Consider the following 13,875-nt stretch of genomic DNA (forward strand, 5'->3'; position numbering starts at 1 on the left):
CAACCCCATGTAAGCGAAAGCTTACAATCCCGAACACTCAGAACAGCGATTTTTTTTTTGCAGGGAAAAAAAATCGCTGTTCCAAAAAAGAAAAAAAAAACAAACTTTAAAACATTACATAAAGTGGGGGGCTTTGCCCCCCACACCCTCTTTGCTTAAATATACCAACTCCAGCTACAGTGACAAAAACGGCAAAATACCGAAGGTGGCCAAGCAATTTATTTCCCAGGGAAATAATTTGTATATATGTCGTTTCGGTATTTTGCCATTTCTCACTTTCAAGTTCGATCAAGACGCATTGAAAGAATGCGTCTTTGATCATCTAATAGGGAAATGGTTAATACACAGGATGATATTTTTAATAGTGATGCATCTGGAATGATGGATAATTTTCAAGAGAGAGGTTATAGTGTTCAGTTATTAGAAAGAAACATGATTTTTTTCCTTTCAGGAAGAAATAGTAGTAGTAATAAACCATACTTTTCAGAAAGAAATGAACTTAAAGGTTTTATTAATAATACCAGAAAAGTTAGGAAGTCTGGCTATATTATGAAATATAATAGAAGAACAACACAGATAAGAGATATTATTATGAATAATTGATCAAGTTTTTGCTCTGATAATACAACAGCTTAAATTATAGGAGTTAAACTGAATTTGATCCATAAGAAAGAATACAATTTAAAACAGAAATTATGCTATAAAGAGTTTATTAAAGAAAAGAAAAACATTAGGTGTAAAATTTGATACAAACTGTGTTATAACTGCCATTTTGCCGATATATAAATAAGGATTGTAAGTTTATCCCCCAGTTAATGGGAAGTGTTTATTATAGCAATAACCCATGTCTGAGAGTGGGTAATGCTGGATTTAGCCACGGTTGGTGTGGTTTGGTCAAGAGGGCGAAGCCCGAGTGGCCAAACAAAGCCAACCGTGGGTAAATCCAGCATTACCCACACCCAGAAGTGGGTTATTGCTATTATACAATGACATTATTTAAGAAAAAAAAAAATTACTTTTCGTAAATAATGGCATTGTGCAATGCCTCCTTGCTGCCCTTGCGCAGCTGTCTGGTATTCTGCGGCAGTTCTGATGTACTGCGCATGCGTATGCCTACGCAGTACATCAGAGCTGTGGGCAAAAGCAATGGAGAAAGCAAGATCTCGTTGCTTTTTACAAACTGTTTCGTTATGTTAAATGGGTTTAACATAGCGAGACAGCTATAAAAAGAGCAACGGAGAATCTCTGTTGCTTTTTTAAAGCTGTCTCGCTATGTTAAACTCGTTTAACATAGCGAGACAGTGTGAAGCAATGGAGATCTTGCGTTCTCCATTGCTGTAAAAAAGAGTTATAGTAATGGAAAAAGTCCGGGCGACTGGACCTTTTTCCATTACTATAATTCTGATTTACAATGTGCACGCTGACCAATCACCATGCACGTTTTTGAATATTAATGGGGGGTCATTGTATAATAAAGCATAGGCAACATGCAATACAAAGAATATAGTATGTATTGCTAACTGTGCTATATGTATACGTTTCTGTATAAGTAAAACTAATAATAAATTTTAAAGATAGGATATGGTCTCATTTGTCAGAGATAAGAAAAAGAATCGGGCATGAGAATGGAGAAAAGAGATTCTGTAGATATGGATATCCCTCGGTTAGGGATACATACAGTAGGCAAGAGGGGGGTGTAATTTATTGAAGAAAACTGGCAAAGGAACCAAGGTATTAGAAGCAAATAACTAGAAAGGGAAAGGTAATAGAATGGGAAGCTGCCAAGAATTTATTTGGACTGCAGGCTAGAGATTATCTTCCCTGTCAAGGACTGATATCAGAGAACAGGCAAAGAGAAAGAAATAGGGGTGTCTTAAATGAAAGACCAGCACTGGTATAGTTTTTAATAAAGTCTAGAACAGAAGCTGCCATTAAAAAGGAATAATTAGTAAAGCATATAAAATATTGCATGATAACTATAAGAATCAGAATCAGAGGAGCTTAGAAAGTATTGGGAAGAGAGATTGGATAAGCAATTCACAAAGAGACAATGGGGGATATATGTATATCTCCCCAGTTATGCAACAAAGTCCAGAAGATTTAGGATCTAGTTTGAAATCTTCTGCAAATTTAGTCAGCCAGAGGACACTGACATTGGCCTTCACTTCAGAAAAGTAAATGCCCAAAAGAAACGGTCCCAAGACTAAACCCTGAGGGACTCTGCTTGTGACTGATCTCTTTATAGAGGTGGACTTCCTGATTCTAACTTCCTGGGACCTGTCTGTGAGCTAGCTGGCTGTCCACTGGGTCATATAAGGGTTTGTACTTAACCTCTTAAGTTTGTCAACAATGCTTGTGGGGGGGGGGGTTGTCAAGTGCTTTAGCCAGGCCAAGGTAGGCAGCATGAACCAATTTGCCCTCATCCACTGCTTTGGTGAAATTCTCAAAGAAGTCCAGCAGGATGAGTAGGCATGGCCTGGGGTCTGTATCATGTTGTTGAACTCTTAAACGTTTGAACGTCAGATGGTTGACACCATATGATCGAACTTTTAAAAGTTGGAATGTTTCAACGGAGATCTCCGTACAGTGCGGAATAGGGAGATTTCCCTTTTCTGCACTGTAGTGCTATCTCGGAGTTGGTATATTTAAAGAGCAGAGAGTGTGAGTGGTGGACGGGGGGTTGCCCCCCTACTTAAACTGTTCAGGTAGATTTTTTCCTTTGGTTTATTTTTTTTATTATACATTTTCGAACTTTTGAAAGTTCGATCATATGGTGTCGACCATATGATGTTCAAACTTTTTAAAGTTTGATTATGTAATATAGATGCCATGGCCTGTCCTTAATCAAAGCAAATTGGGTTGGGTTCAGTGTCTGGAGGCTTCCCATGTTATTTTTGATTATTTCCATGATAATTCCTTCCATGGCTTTGCATATGAGACTAGTGAGACTTATGGGTCTGTACTTTCCTGGGTTTGTAGATGGCACAATTTTTTGCAGAGGCACGACTGTTGCTGTTCTCTATTCATGAGGCACAGAGTCTGTTTGGAGGCTACATTTGAATAGCAATTCCAGAGGGCCTAATAGATCATGTTTCATGCTATTTAGAACATATTGTCTGGGCCCATTGATGCAATGTTCTTGGCCTTAGAGAGATCATTAAGGACCTGTTCCGTAGTGACATCAGAGAGAGTTATATTTGATGGTATTTCCTGAGGGAAGGTTGATAGAGTGAGTGGGGTATAGCTGGAGCTGAATTTGTTGGCCAGTATGTTTGCTATATCTTCTAGCTCAGTATAGGTGGCTCCATTTACACTGAGCTCTGCACACAATTGTGTATTGCCTTTGAGGTTGCAAACATAGCTAAAGAATGCCTTGTGGTTGTCCTTGGCTGGGACCCCACATTTACTGCATATCTGGCTTTGATAGACTTAATTTGGCCTCTGAACTGTTTTGTTTAGTTTGATTAGAATATTTTTTTCCTGCTGGGTGCTGCACCCCCTACTTTTTGCCATGATTTCTTCCTTCTGTTATACAGCCTGTTGATTTTGTGATTCCACCAGGGTGCCTTGTTTTTGAGTTAGTTTTGTATTTCTTCCTGGTGGGTACAGCTGCTCTTTGCAGCTATTAACATGCATGTATAGGGTTTCTGTGAACAGTACTCCATTGACAGCAGTGTTCTCAGTGTTTGAAATTTTGCCAGATTATCACTTAATAGTACAAAGTTAGCCTTAGAGTAGTTCCTGAATATTCGAGGGTTAGCTGGGATTCCAGGTTTTATTTTTACTTCACAGGAGACCATTTTGTGGTCTGATTTCTACCAGAGAAGACATTAGACTAGGGGGTGTGCAGCACTCTCCCATATTAGTGAGGACCAGATCCAGTATGGTTGCACCCCTTTTTGGTATACTGACAGTCTGGTCCAGGGAGTTTGCGTTTACAAAATCCAGGAATCCTTGTACCTGTATGTTTGGTGTCATATATGATTCTCTGTTAATAGATGGGTAATTAAAGTCACCCATAAATGTGATCTTGGGTTGGATGGTGAGTGTTTGCAATAAGTTTAAATACATAGTGTAGTTTTTCTGGGTCATAGAGGGGTACCTATAGCTTGGAAGGAAGTTGTATCTTATTTTTCGTATGCTGATCTGGACATGGAGAAGCACAACAACATTGTCCTGTTTGACCAGCCTTGAAGTGTATTCATTTTTAATGTACATCAAGACACTTCTACCTTTAGTCCCTGTCTGTGTAGTAGCTGACCTAAATGTGTGGAAGGCATTATAACCTTCCACTGTCCTTGTTCTCTCTGTGGCTTTAAACCATGTCTCTGTGACTGCACAGATGTCAGCATTCTCTAAGGTGAAAAGAGCTTTTAGGGGGTGGAGTTTTTTGTTTAGACTCCTAGCATTGAGTAGTACACTTTTAGATTTTCTTGGTTTTGATTTGCTGTGTTTGAAGTACTTTCAGTTTGGCATTGCCTAAAAAAGGCACTTTGAGGGAGGACAATGTTTAGCTAATATTTGAAAGCCTAGAGTGGAGAAGTACAGATCATCCCTGGCAAAGCAACATGGTCAGTTGGGTGTCTTGCACCCCATTAGAATGACATCAGAAACTAAGTCAATTATTAAAGTCAGTGATCTTTTGTTCATATTGTGGCATCATCCTTGGAGAAGGTAAAATGCTGCTCAATGCTAGGCTCATACCAGCCTGGGACACATATTCCAAGTGTGCCATGATATCTCTCTTCATACAGTCTAGGGAGGTGCATCTCAGGTCATTTATAGCCACATGAACTATGACTGAGTCATACTGGTACTTGTGTTCCAATGACTTGAGTGTGTGCATAATGTGACAGATTCTCGTCCCTGATAAGCCATTATACATGACTTTTTTCTTACTCAGCCTGGTGAGAGGGATATCAGTGTGCCTCACAGTGGAGTCTCCAATTACTAGAATGTTGGATTCTGTGGTACTTTTTCTTATGGGCTTAGAAGTAGAGGATCCATGAGATGTGGCTGTATGTGTTGATGTGGGTGATGTTTTGATTGAGTGTATTCGGGGTTGTGAAGGGTGTTTGTTATGTGCACTTCATCTAGGAGGTCTTTGGGGATTAAGAAGGTTACATTTAAGTGCCTCAGCACATGTAGGTCTATCTGTCTGCTTTGAATTGTGTGTGATGGGTGCAGTGTGTGTACTACTGACAATCTGATTGACACTAGGAGTGTTTTTATGTGAGAGTTTTGTGACATTGTGTAAGTACATCTGTCACATACCATATCTGTTTTTTTGAGAATTAACTGGTTGTTAGTAAACCTGAGGCAATTTCTACATGAAGCAAATTGTGTGCATAGACTAAAAGTACACAAGGAACATAAGCACATATTTATAAAACTAAAAATACACAAGAATAAAAATAAAATATGTATAAAAATATATATATACATATATATGAATATAAAAACATATATATCTATGCACACAATTTGCTTCATATCCATATCTTTGAATGATATGAGTGTCACTTTAAAAGTTGATTCCAGTTAATTTGGAATTCCTTTTTGTGATTGGGTCAATGGTATTTCAATTTTTATAAAAGGTTTTTCCTCTATTATTATGTTTTATGGTCTGAAGAAGCTTGTTAGCGAAAGCACTTACCGTGTTTGTGCTGCGTAATTAAAGGTTTTATGTTTTTAAACTCACTGGGACTGCCTGGTTGCTTCTCTGTGATACCTACAATAGTATTTGTGATTTATCTCATCTACAACGGAGCATTTGCCTTGTGGGTTGTTTGCTGCTTTTTTCTACTATTATTCTTTTTTATAAATATTATTGCCTCTGCCCCTTTTACTTTTTTTGGCAGCCCTGTTACTCTTACATTATTTTAAATTATTCCCATGTGCTCTATTTTCAAGGTATTCGGCCTCTTGCTGTAGTTGCAAGTGAGTGTACTTGAAGGTCTTGAACTGCCATTGTTTGCTTTGCCAACATCACCCTCTGTTTGGTCAGTTCTTTACATTGCTGCAGTAAGGTTGCCTGTATGGAGGACAATTGCATGGCATGGCTATCCATCACAGTTTTGATATGCAGTATATCGCCTCATGTGATTTTCATTAGCTCCATCAAAGCTTCAATGGATTCTCTCATCACGTTTAACACCTCTGTCATAATTCCTGGCTCTGTCAACATTCCAGCTTATTAGAGTAAGGCAGTATATAGGCCTTACTTGTTTTTTGCAAAGTGATACTGTTTCCAGTCACTTTTTTTTTAGTGCCCAAAGCTTCCCTGGTGTTCATTACAGTTTTGACTGGGTAATGCTAACCAATTTACTTATGTTAAATAAATGTTTTTTTACCACCAAGTGTAATTGCACATGGGTCATCATTCTCAAGCCCTGAATCTCGTTACAAGTGCTGTACATATGCCTTGATCAGTTTCTTGTTCTTTCTACTTAATGTACAGACATTCAGATTAAGAGATCGACTTCACATGCATCTCACATTAGGCTCTTTCTGTTGTTTTGGAATCAAAGTGCTCTAACAAACCATTTCTTCTGGATATCAGTCCTTTTCATCTGTGAATGTTGGTGCTTATTCGATGTGTCTTTTTCAAGACAATAAGATGCCTTCAGTACTTTACCTTCATATCATGGCAAAATAAAGAAAGCTGTCTTTATGGTCTAGGGTCCAGCTGCCTACATATGCACTGCAATCAGCTGGAGCATATATATGCACTGCATGTTTAATGCCACTGTTAGGAGTAATTTTTTTTCATGCAGTACAGATTTTAGTTGATCCCCTGACACAGGAAACTTGTTTTACTTCCTGGTTATTTTTTTCCAAGTAATATAAATGAAAGCAAAAATGAGCTTTTGTCATCTATCAGAACTGTGAAGTCATTATTATGTTTTATGCTATTTCTCAGAGAAACTTACATAACAATTATAATACTAAATGGGAATTAATTCAAAACGTACAGTAGAAAATGGATGCATGGAGTTGTGAACAAAGATTTTAGTAAAGGCATTCAACATTTGAGCAAATTAGGGGAAATGGTTAAAACAAATGGAAGTTAGGGTATTATAATAATTTATTTTGTGAAATAGGATCTCTTTGTATATAGTTGCTTTTGGTTAATAATGTTTAATGATTAGTTTATATTTTTAAAAAGAAAACTGAAAGTAATGTGATGGTCACTCAAGGTATTTAGTGGGAATGGATTAACAAGACTAATAAAAACATTATTGCACTGTATAATCTTGGATATGTATAGTGATTTATTTTATATACACCAGATGTTATAATCGAGTTTTGGTAAATAAATACTTTTGCCATTTGGCAAAATGAAGAAAGAAATTATCATAATTTTGCATTTACTTTTGTACAGTTTTCCAAAGAAAAAGCAACAGCTTCTTCGACAAGAGGCACTGTCATATTTGAGGAGTGTTGCCTAGATAATCTACACAATGACAAACTGCCATGACAGATCATGTGCAGTTGTTTACATGGCCTCCAGTTTTGCATATTTACAATATTGTACAGTGGAATAACAACGAACATACAAAGCAAAATCCACCAGAACCTCTGTGTCTTGGGAATAAACACTCTCCTGCTCACTCGCAACAGTTGCGATATCAAAGTAAACCATAAAATGCAACATAGTAATGATTCCAAAAGATGTAACATAAATTCCAAAGATGGATAAAAAACGATTTATTGAATCCAAACTTAATATTCAAATGTAGTGTTAAGCGCTTTCACTTGTACTACAACAAGCTTCTTCAGAACACTGAAAATTAAATCCACTAGTCTTTAAATAACTTTTTTGGCGCCAAAGCAGTTCAAAATTACCCATCCAATTTAAAGACATATAACCATAAAATAAGGTAAAACCAAATTATGTTTATAACACAAATATGTATACTTACTCTAAAATATATTAAAATATAATAATGCTATTATGTTAATGTTACAATGTATTATTCTTTCAAAGCCAGAAGTGGCTTAATAGATATGAAATCATTTAAACCAAGTGGAGTAGAGGCATTTGTGAATATTTGCCACCATAGTTCTTTATATGATAGTATTCCCTTAAAATCTCCCACTCTTTCATCTATTGACACAATGTCTATAATAGCAAAATTAAAGAAATGACTGTCATCATATTCTTTTGTGTGTCTGTATAAGGCATTCTTATACAGGGGGAAAAATATATACCATTCTTAGGTGATTTACATAACAATGGAGCTGTATATAGTGAAGAACATAAAAACAAAAACAGTAGTTCATTTGACAGAACATGTATATTGGAATATGGCCCACATATAGGCAAGGTTAAGAGAATCTTGACTGTCAATTGGAACATTATATTGGCTGACCAGGATGTTGTCTCTATTTTAGGAAGAGGTCCGAGATTTGTAAATAAAATTGGAACAAATATAAAACACATCTTAGAGAGAGGTCCTATGTGCAAGACTTTTAATATTAGGAATATTTCTAGATGTGGTATGTGTAATCAATGCCACACTATATTCCAGGGGGACAATATAGTATTAAACAACTTTAATAGTACTAAGCTCAAGCCTTATAGAGGAAATTGTCAAACTAAAATGGTCATATATAGAGCTTTATATATGTCATGCCCCGGATTCTGTATAGACAAAACTGAAAGGAAATTGGATAGACGTATTTATTCCCATCTTTACAGTATTAAGAAAAGAAAAGAATGCCTTATACAGACACATAAAAGAATATGATGACAGTCATTTCTTTAATTTTGCTATTATAGACATTGTGTCAGTAGATCAAAGAGGGGGAGACTTTAAGGGAATACTATCATATAAAGAACTATGGTGGCAAATATTCACAGATGCCTCTACTCCACCTGGTTTAAATGATTTCATATCTATTAAGCCACTTCTGGCTTTGAAAGGATAATACATTGTAACATTAACGTAATAGCATTATTATATTTTAATATATTTTAGAGTAAGCATACATATTTGTGTTATAAACATAATTTGGTTTTACCTTATTTTATGTTTATATGTCTTTAAATTGGATGGGCAATTTTGAACTGCTTTGGCACCAAAAAAGTTATTTAAAGACTAGTGGATTTAGTTTTCAGTGTTCTGAAGAAGCTTGTTGTAGTACAAGTGAAAGCGCTTAACACTACATTTGAATATTAAGTTTGGATTCAATAAATCGTTTTTTATCCATCTTTGGGATTTATGTTACATCTTTTGGAATCATTACTACGTTGCATTTTATGGTTTACTTTGATAGCGCAACTGTTGCGATTGAGCAGGAGAGTGTTTATTCCCAAGACACAGAGGTTCCGCATACTGGTGGATTTTACTTTGTAGTTTTGCATATTTGGAATCTACTGGGGCTTAATATCTTCAGCTGGTGACCGGATAGTGAAAACTGGAAGGACAACCAAAATATCAGTTTTACTATAGGATTATAGGACTGTGGATTTTACTAAGTTAACTGCCCTAGAGCCTTTTTAAGTCTAGCAATTCATGCCCCAATTTTCCCAGCTATCAGTGGCTTGGATGTTGCTTGGGCCATCTATAAATTGCCCCTGTCCATAACAGGCAACATGTCAGGGGTGAATTTTGCAATTTCCTACCCATTGGCCCAAATTGCATTGGAATAGGCTTAGGAAAGAGCTCTGTTTCACATGAATGGAGAGTTTGTACTAGAGAAGGGGTCATTTCTAAGACATATACCTGTCCCTCCAACATGTTTTGTTTATGTCACAGATGAGGTTTAGATCCTTAGATCATGTCATTTTAGTGCTGTTTGTTTTTTGAATGTGTTGCAGATCCATCAGGGCTGGATCGGAGAATGCCTTGTAGGTTCAGTATAGATCACCTCTCAGTAGTCTGTAGGAGACTGAGTACATGGACAGGTCTTTGAGGCTTTCCACAGAGGACATATTATTTACACATCATTCTTTTAGTGAGGAACTTCTTTGTCCATTCCAGCTGTTGCAAATGCCTGGTCAGGTATATGCCAAAGGGTGCAAAGAAATGTTAGTGAAGGACTGGAGATAAAGGTTAACATTCTGCGATAAATTTAAATGAAAGAAATGAAGGTGACAGGTAAAAAAATGTAGTAAAGGGAAGAATATGCCTCCATTTTCTTGTTTTTGTTTAAGAGTCTAGAAAACAATTTTATAAGTTACCAGAACAGGTACATTTCAGTACTGTTTGTGAGAAGAACTCACAGTATATGAATGAAATTCAGTTTATGACCTAATGTTTATTAAGCATAAATGTTTAATTTTTTATAGCCCATGCTGAAAGAGGTACTTTTTCAAACAGACATAGAGCTAGATGGACGTTATACCACAGTAAGAAAATCAGAAAGCAATCTGGGAAACCTGATTACCAATGCGATGCTGGAAACCACTCATGCTGAAATAGCACTTCTGAATTCAGGTTTATACTGATTTATTTACTAATTCCTTACATACCAAATTGCTGGAGTAAACATTCAGTTTATATGCAATACACCTTTACATTATTCAAGGCATGACTTCTTTAGAAGTGGACCAGAGTAACTTTATTTCTTAGAAGAGGTCCGTAGACACCTGTACAATTGAAATTAACATTTCTGTAGATATATACCATTAGTCTCACAACAAGTGGTAAGAGTTCCCTTTTATCTTTCTAGTTCCAGAAATTTCCTAATGTTTCTAGCTCTGCATACTTGTTCAATATTAATATCAGACCTTGAGTTTAACAACAGCATGGTTCTTCCTTTTCAGTTTTTTTCTTTCAGTAGAAAACAAGTGCATTGATGAGCATTGCAGTATTTACTGCATTTTTTTGTTTAGATTTAAATTATGATAACCATAACATGCCTTTACTTATGTACCTTATACTATTACCTTCATCTGTATTTCACTAGTCTGTTTTTTGGCAGTTACCCATGCCCCATTGACATCCAGTTCATACTAGTGCAGTAATTATAATGCTGGTATGTGTTAGTGTATAAAAAACAAGTTTATTCCTGTTTCTTTACTGCCTCTTTGAGAGTTACAGATTTATTCTGCCTGTAAATATGCTTAATCTTTTACATTGTTCATTGATTTTCCTTTGCACCCATTATGATTTGAGCATGTATAATTTTGTATTATATAACAATATTGATACTTCTGTAATTTGTTAGTTGTACCCCGGGATTCATTAAACCATACACGGAGTGTAGGAAGAGTGCAGCAGCTGCTGCATGGAATATGGCCATCAAGCGATTCAGCAAACAGCAGATCTGACATGCACGAGCCTGGTAGCACTATTCCTGCACAGACACCACTGCTTTATGCTAATTACCTCAGTTGCTGGTGAAAACCATGCAAATGAGGTAAATTAGTAATCCAGGAAGCAGGTAGTTGTCCGTGCCTGAACAATGCACAAAGCAGAAATGCATTCAGCTAGTAGCTGAATACATTTCTGCAAATTAAAAAACGGAGGCATGACAGCTCGAAAGAAAGCATATATTATAGTTAGTAGGCATGCCAATGGCCAACTATATACCCATTGGCATGAAAAATAATTTACTTTTTATAAAATCAAACTTTAATTTATTTATTTTTGGTTGATCTCAGCCATTTAAGCATAGGGCAGCAGCGGCATGCAAATGGGATTGTGCCAAAAATAAAAAAAATGTGAAAAAGCAATTTCCAGGAAAATCTGCATGTTGCCATTATAGTCAATGGCATGCAGAATGAAAACAATACCAGGGAACAGTGGTTGCTAAGAGGAAAGGCTCAGTGTGAGTGCAGTAACTATGGAGTAAAGTAGTGGGGTATACAAATGAGGGAAATCTTACTGAATGACACATTTCTTCTAGGTGTCAGACTGCACCTAACCATGTAGGTGCTCTAATACGGCCGTATAAGTGTGAGAAGTAAATGACATCAAAAGGGGGTGTGTCATGCTTGCTGTAAGCACATTGGAGCACTATTGCCCGGGTTTGCGCTTAGCTAAGCACAGCTAAGCAAGGAAGGGTGTGCCTGAGGTTGTAATGTCTGACACCATGAAATGAAGATTGTGTTCGCATCCAGGGAGGGACATTTCTGCTAAAACATGTTTAACTTAGCTAAACGGATTTGCATAGTGTGCACTGGGACTTAAACAAAACAAACAAAAAAATCCACAGGAAATGGTAGCACTATGTATATGTAAGCAAGGGGGTGTGTCCGAGGCTGTATAGCCTTGTTTACCTTGCCTAAACGGGTGTGCATGGCGTGCACCGGAATTTAAACCACAGAATGAAAGAAAATACAGGAAGTGGCAAGTGGAACAAGAAAAAAAGGGAAATAGCAGAACAGAGGCACTGGCAGGTGGAATGTATCATACTCAGCCAATCACACAGGCAGCATCTGCAGCACACCACTATAAACTATGTAAACACCTTTCAGTCTGTTTTTTACCCACAAACTCTACACCACCGGTGTACACAGACAGGGAAATTTTACCTAACAAAATGTTAGGGGCTGCTGTTGCTCTCATACATCAGTATGTGCAAGAGGCTGAAGGTGGTGAAGAGGACAGTGCTGACAACCACCCCAGACTTATGAGGAGGAAGAGAAAGAGTGGTCAGGCCCAGGGTAACCTACCAGGGGCTACATGATCTGGAGATAGTAGAGCACTACAGGGTGACAAGGACATACTGCAACAAATTTCGGAGCTGTGCCGGCCTTGCCTCACATCCAGAACAAACAGAGGGAAACCTATCCCAGTGGATACCAAGGTATGTTTAGCTCTAAGAATACTAGCTACAGGTACTTTCCAAAGGCCAACTGGGGTTATCATGGGGGTCTCACAGGCATCTGCATCCAGGATACTCCACCAGTTCCTGGATGCCATGTGACCATATGCCAAGGAGCACATTAAATTCCCCAGCACCTGTGAGGAGCTGACTGGCAATATGCGTCTCTTCCACCATGTAGCAGACTACCCTGAGATACTGGGTGCCATAGACTGCATGCACATCCACATCAAAACACCACCTGGTGACAGGGGTAGGATCTACATAAACCGCAAAGGGTTCCAGTCCATTAACTGCCAGGTCGTGTGTTATGCCCAGGGCATTGTCATGAATGTGTGTGCTGGCTGCCCTGGAAGCTATCACGACTCCCACATTTGGCATTCCTCACAGCTGTATCAGTGGTTTGCCAGGGGGACATCCTGTATGGCCATTTAGTGGGGGATGCTGGCTATGCATTGGAGCCATGTATGATGACACCCATCCGAAATGCACACACACGCACACACAAACAAGAATGTCATAATGAGGCACATGCACAAACCAGGATCATTATAAAGTGTGTGTTTGGGATGCTGAAGTCACGGTTCCACTGCCTTGACATATCTGGTGGAGCCTTGCTGTACTCCCCAGTCACATGTGCACACATGATCATAGTATGTGCCATGCTACACAATATGATCCTGCGGAAACAGCTGCAGCAGGGACAAAATGGGGAAGTGCCACTCAGCCCCCCCCCACCATTGCCAAAGCCTCCACAGGCACAGAGTGACTCGAAGGAGGAATATCCTGAGCCTGCCCTCTGTAGGCAGACGGAGGCATGCCTAGTATGCCCTGGTGTTGGCAAAGAGGCAATGCATAGCACATACACTGACACTGTAGGGCCCCAGGGACTGAGCTCTCTCTCTCTCTCTCTGACCCGCACACACAGTAAAATGGATGCCAAACATCACACCACCTATACCTGATCATGTATAAGCAGTATATTGTGTACATCTGACATAGTTAGCCCTCAAGCACCAGCCTCACAACAGCTGCAGGCACAAGGTAACCAGTCTCTGTAACAAATTAAAATAATGGAGTGGAATTTTCTCATAG

General features: G+C 38.1%; 1 protein-coding gene across 1 annotated transcript in view; it reads left to right on the plus strand.

Moving 5' to 3' along the window:
* LOC122795930 (trifunctional nucleotide phosphoesterase protein YfkN-like) overlaps window positions 1–13,875 on the plus strand; it is a 590,353-nt gene that overhangs the window by 215,737 nt on the left and 360,741 nt on the right. The window contains exon 4 of the mRNA XM_044064413.1: window positions 10,298–10,445. Coding sequence (XP_043920348.1) covers window positions 10,298–10,445 — 148 coding nt within the window. The remainder of the gene's footprint in view (window positions 1–10,297; window positions 10,446–13,875) is intronic.

This window comes from Protopterus annectens, chromosome 2.part2 (genome assembly GCF_019279795.1).
Source record: "Protopterus annectens isolate FY-2018-M chromosome 2.part2, PAN1.0, whole genome shotgun sequence".
In the NCBI taxonomy this organism is placed as follows: domain Eukaryota; kingdom Metazoa; phylum Chordata; order Ceratodontiformes; family Protopteridae; genus Protopterus; species Protopterus annectens.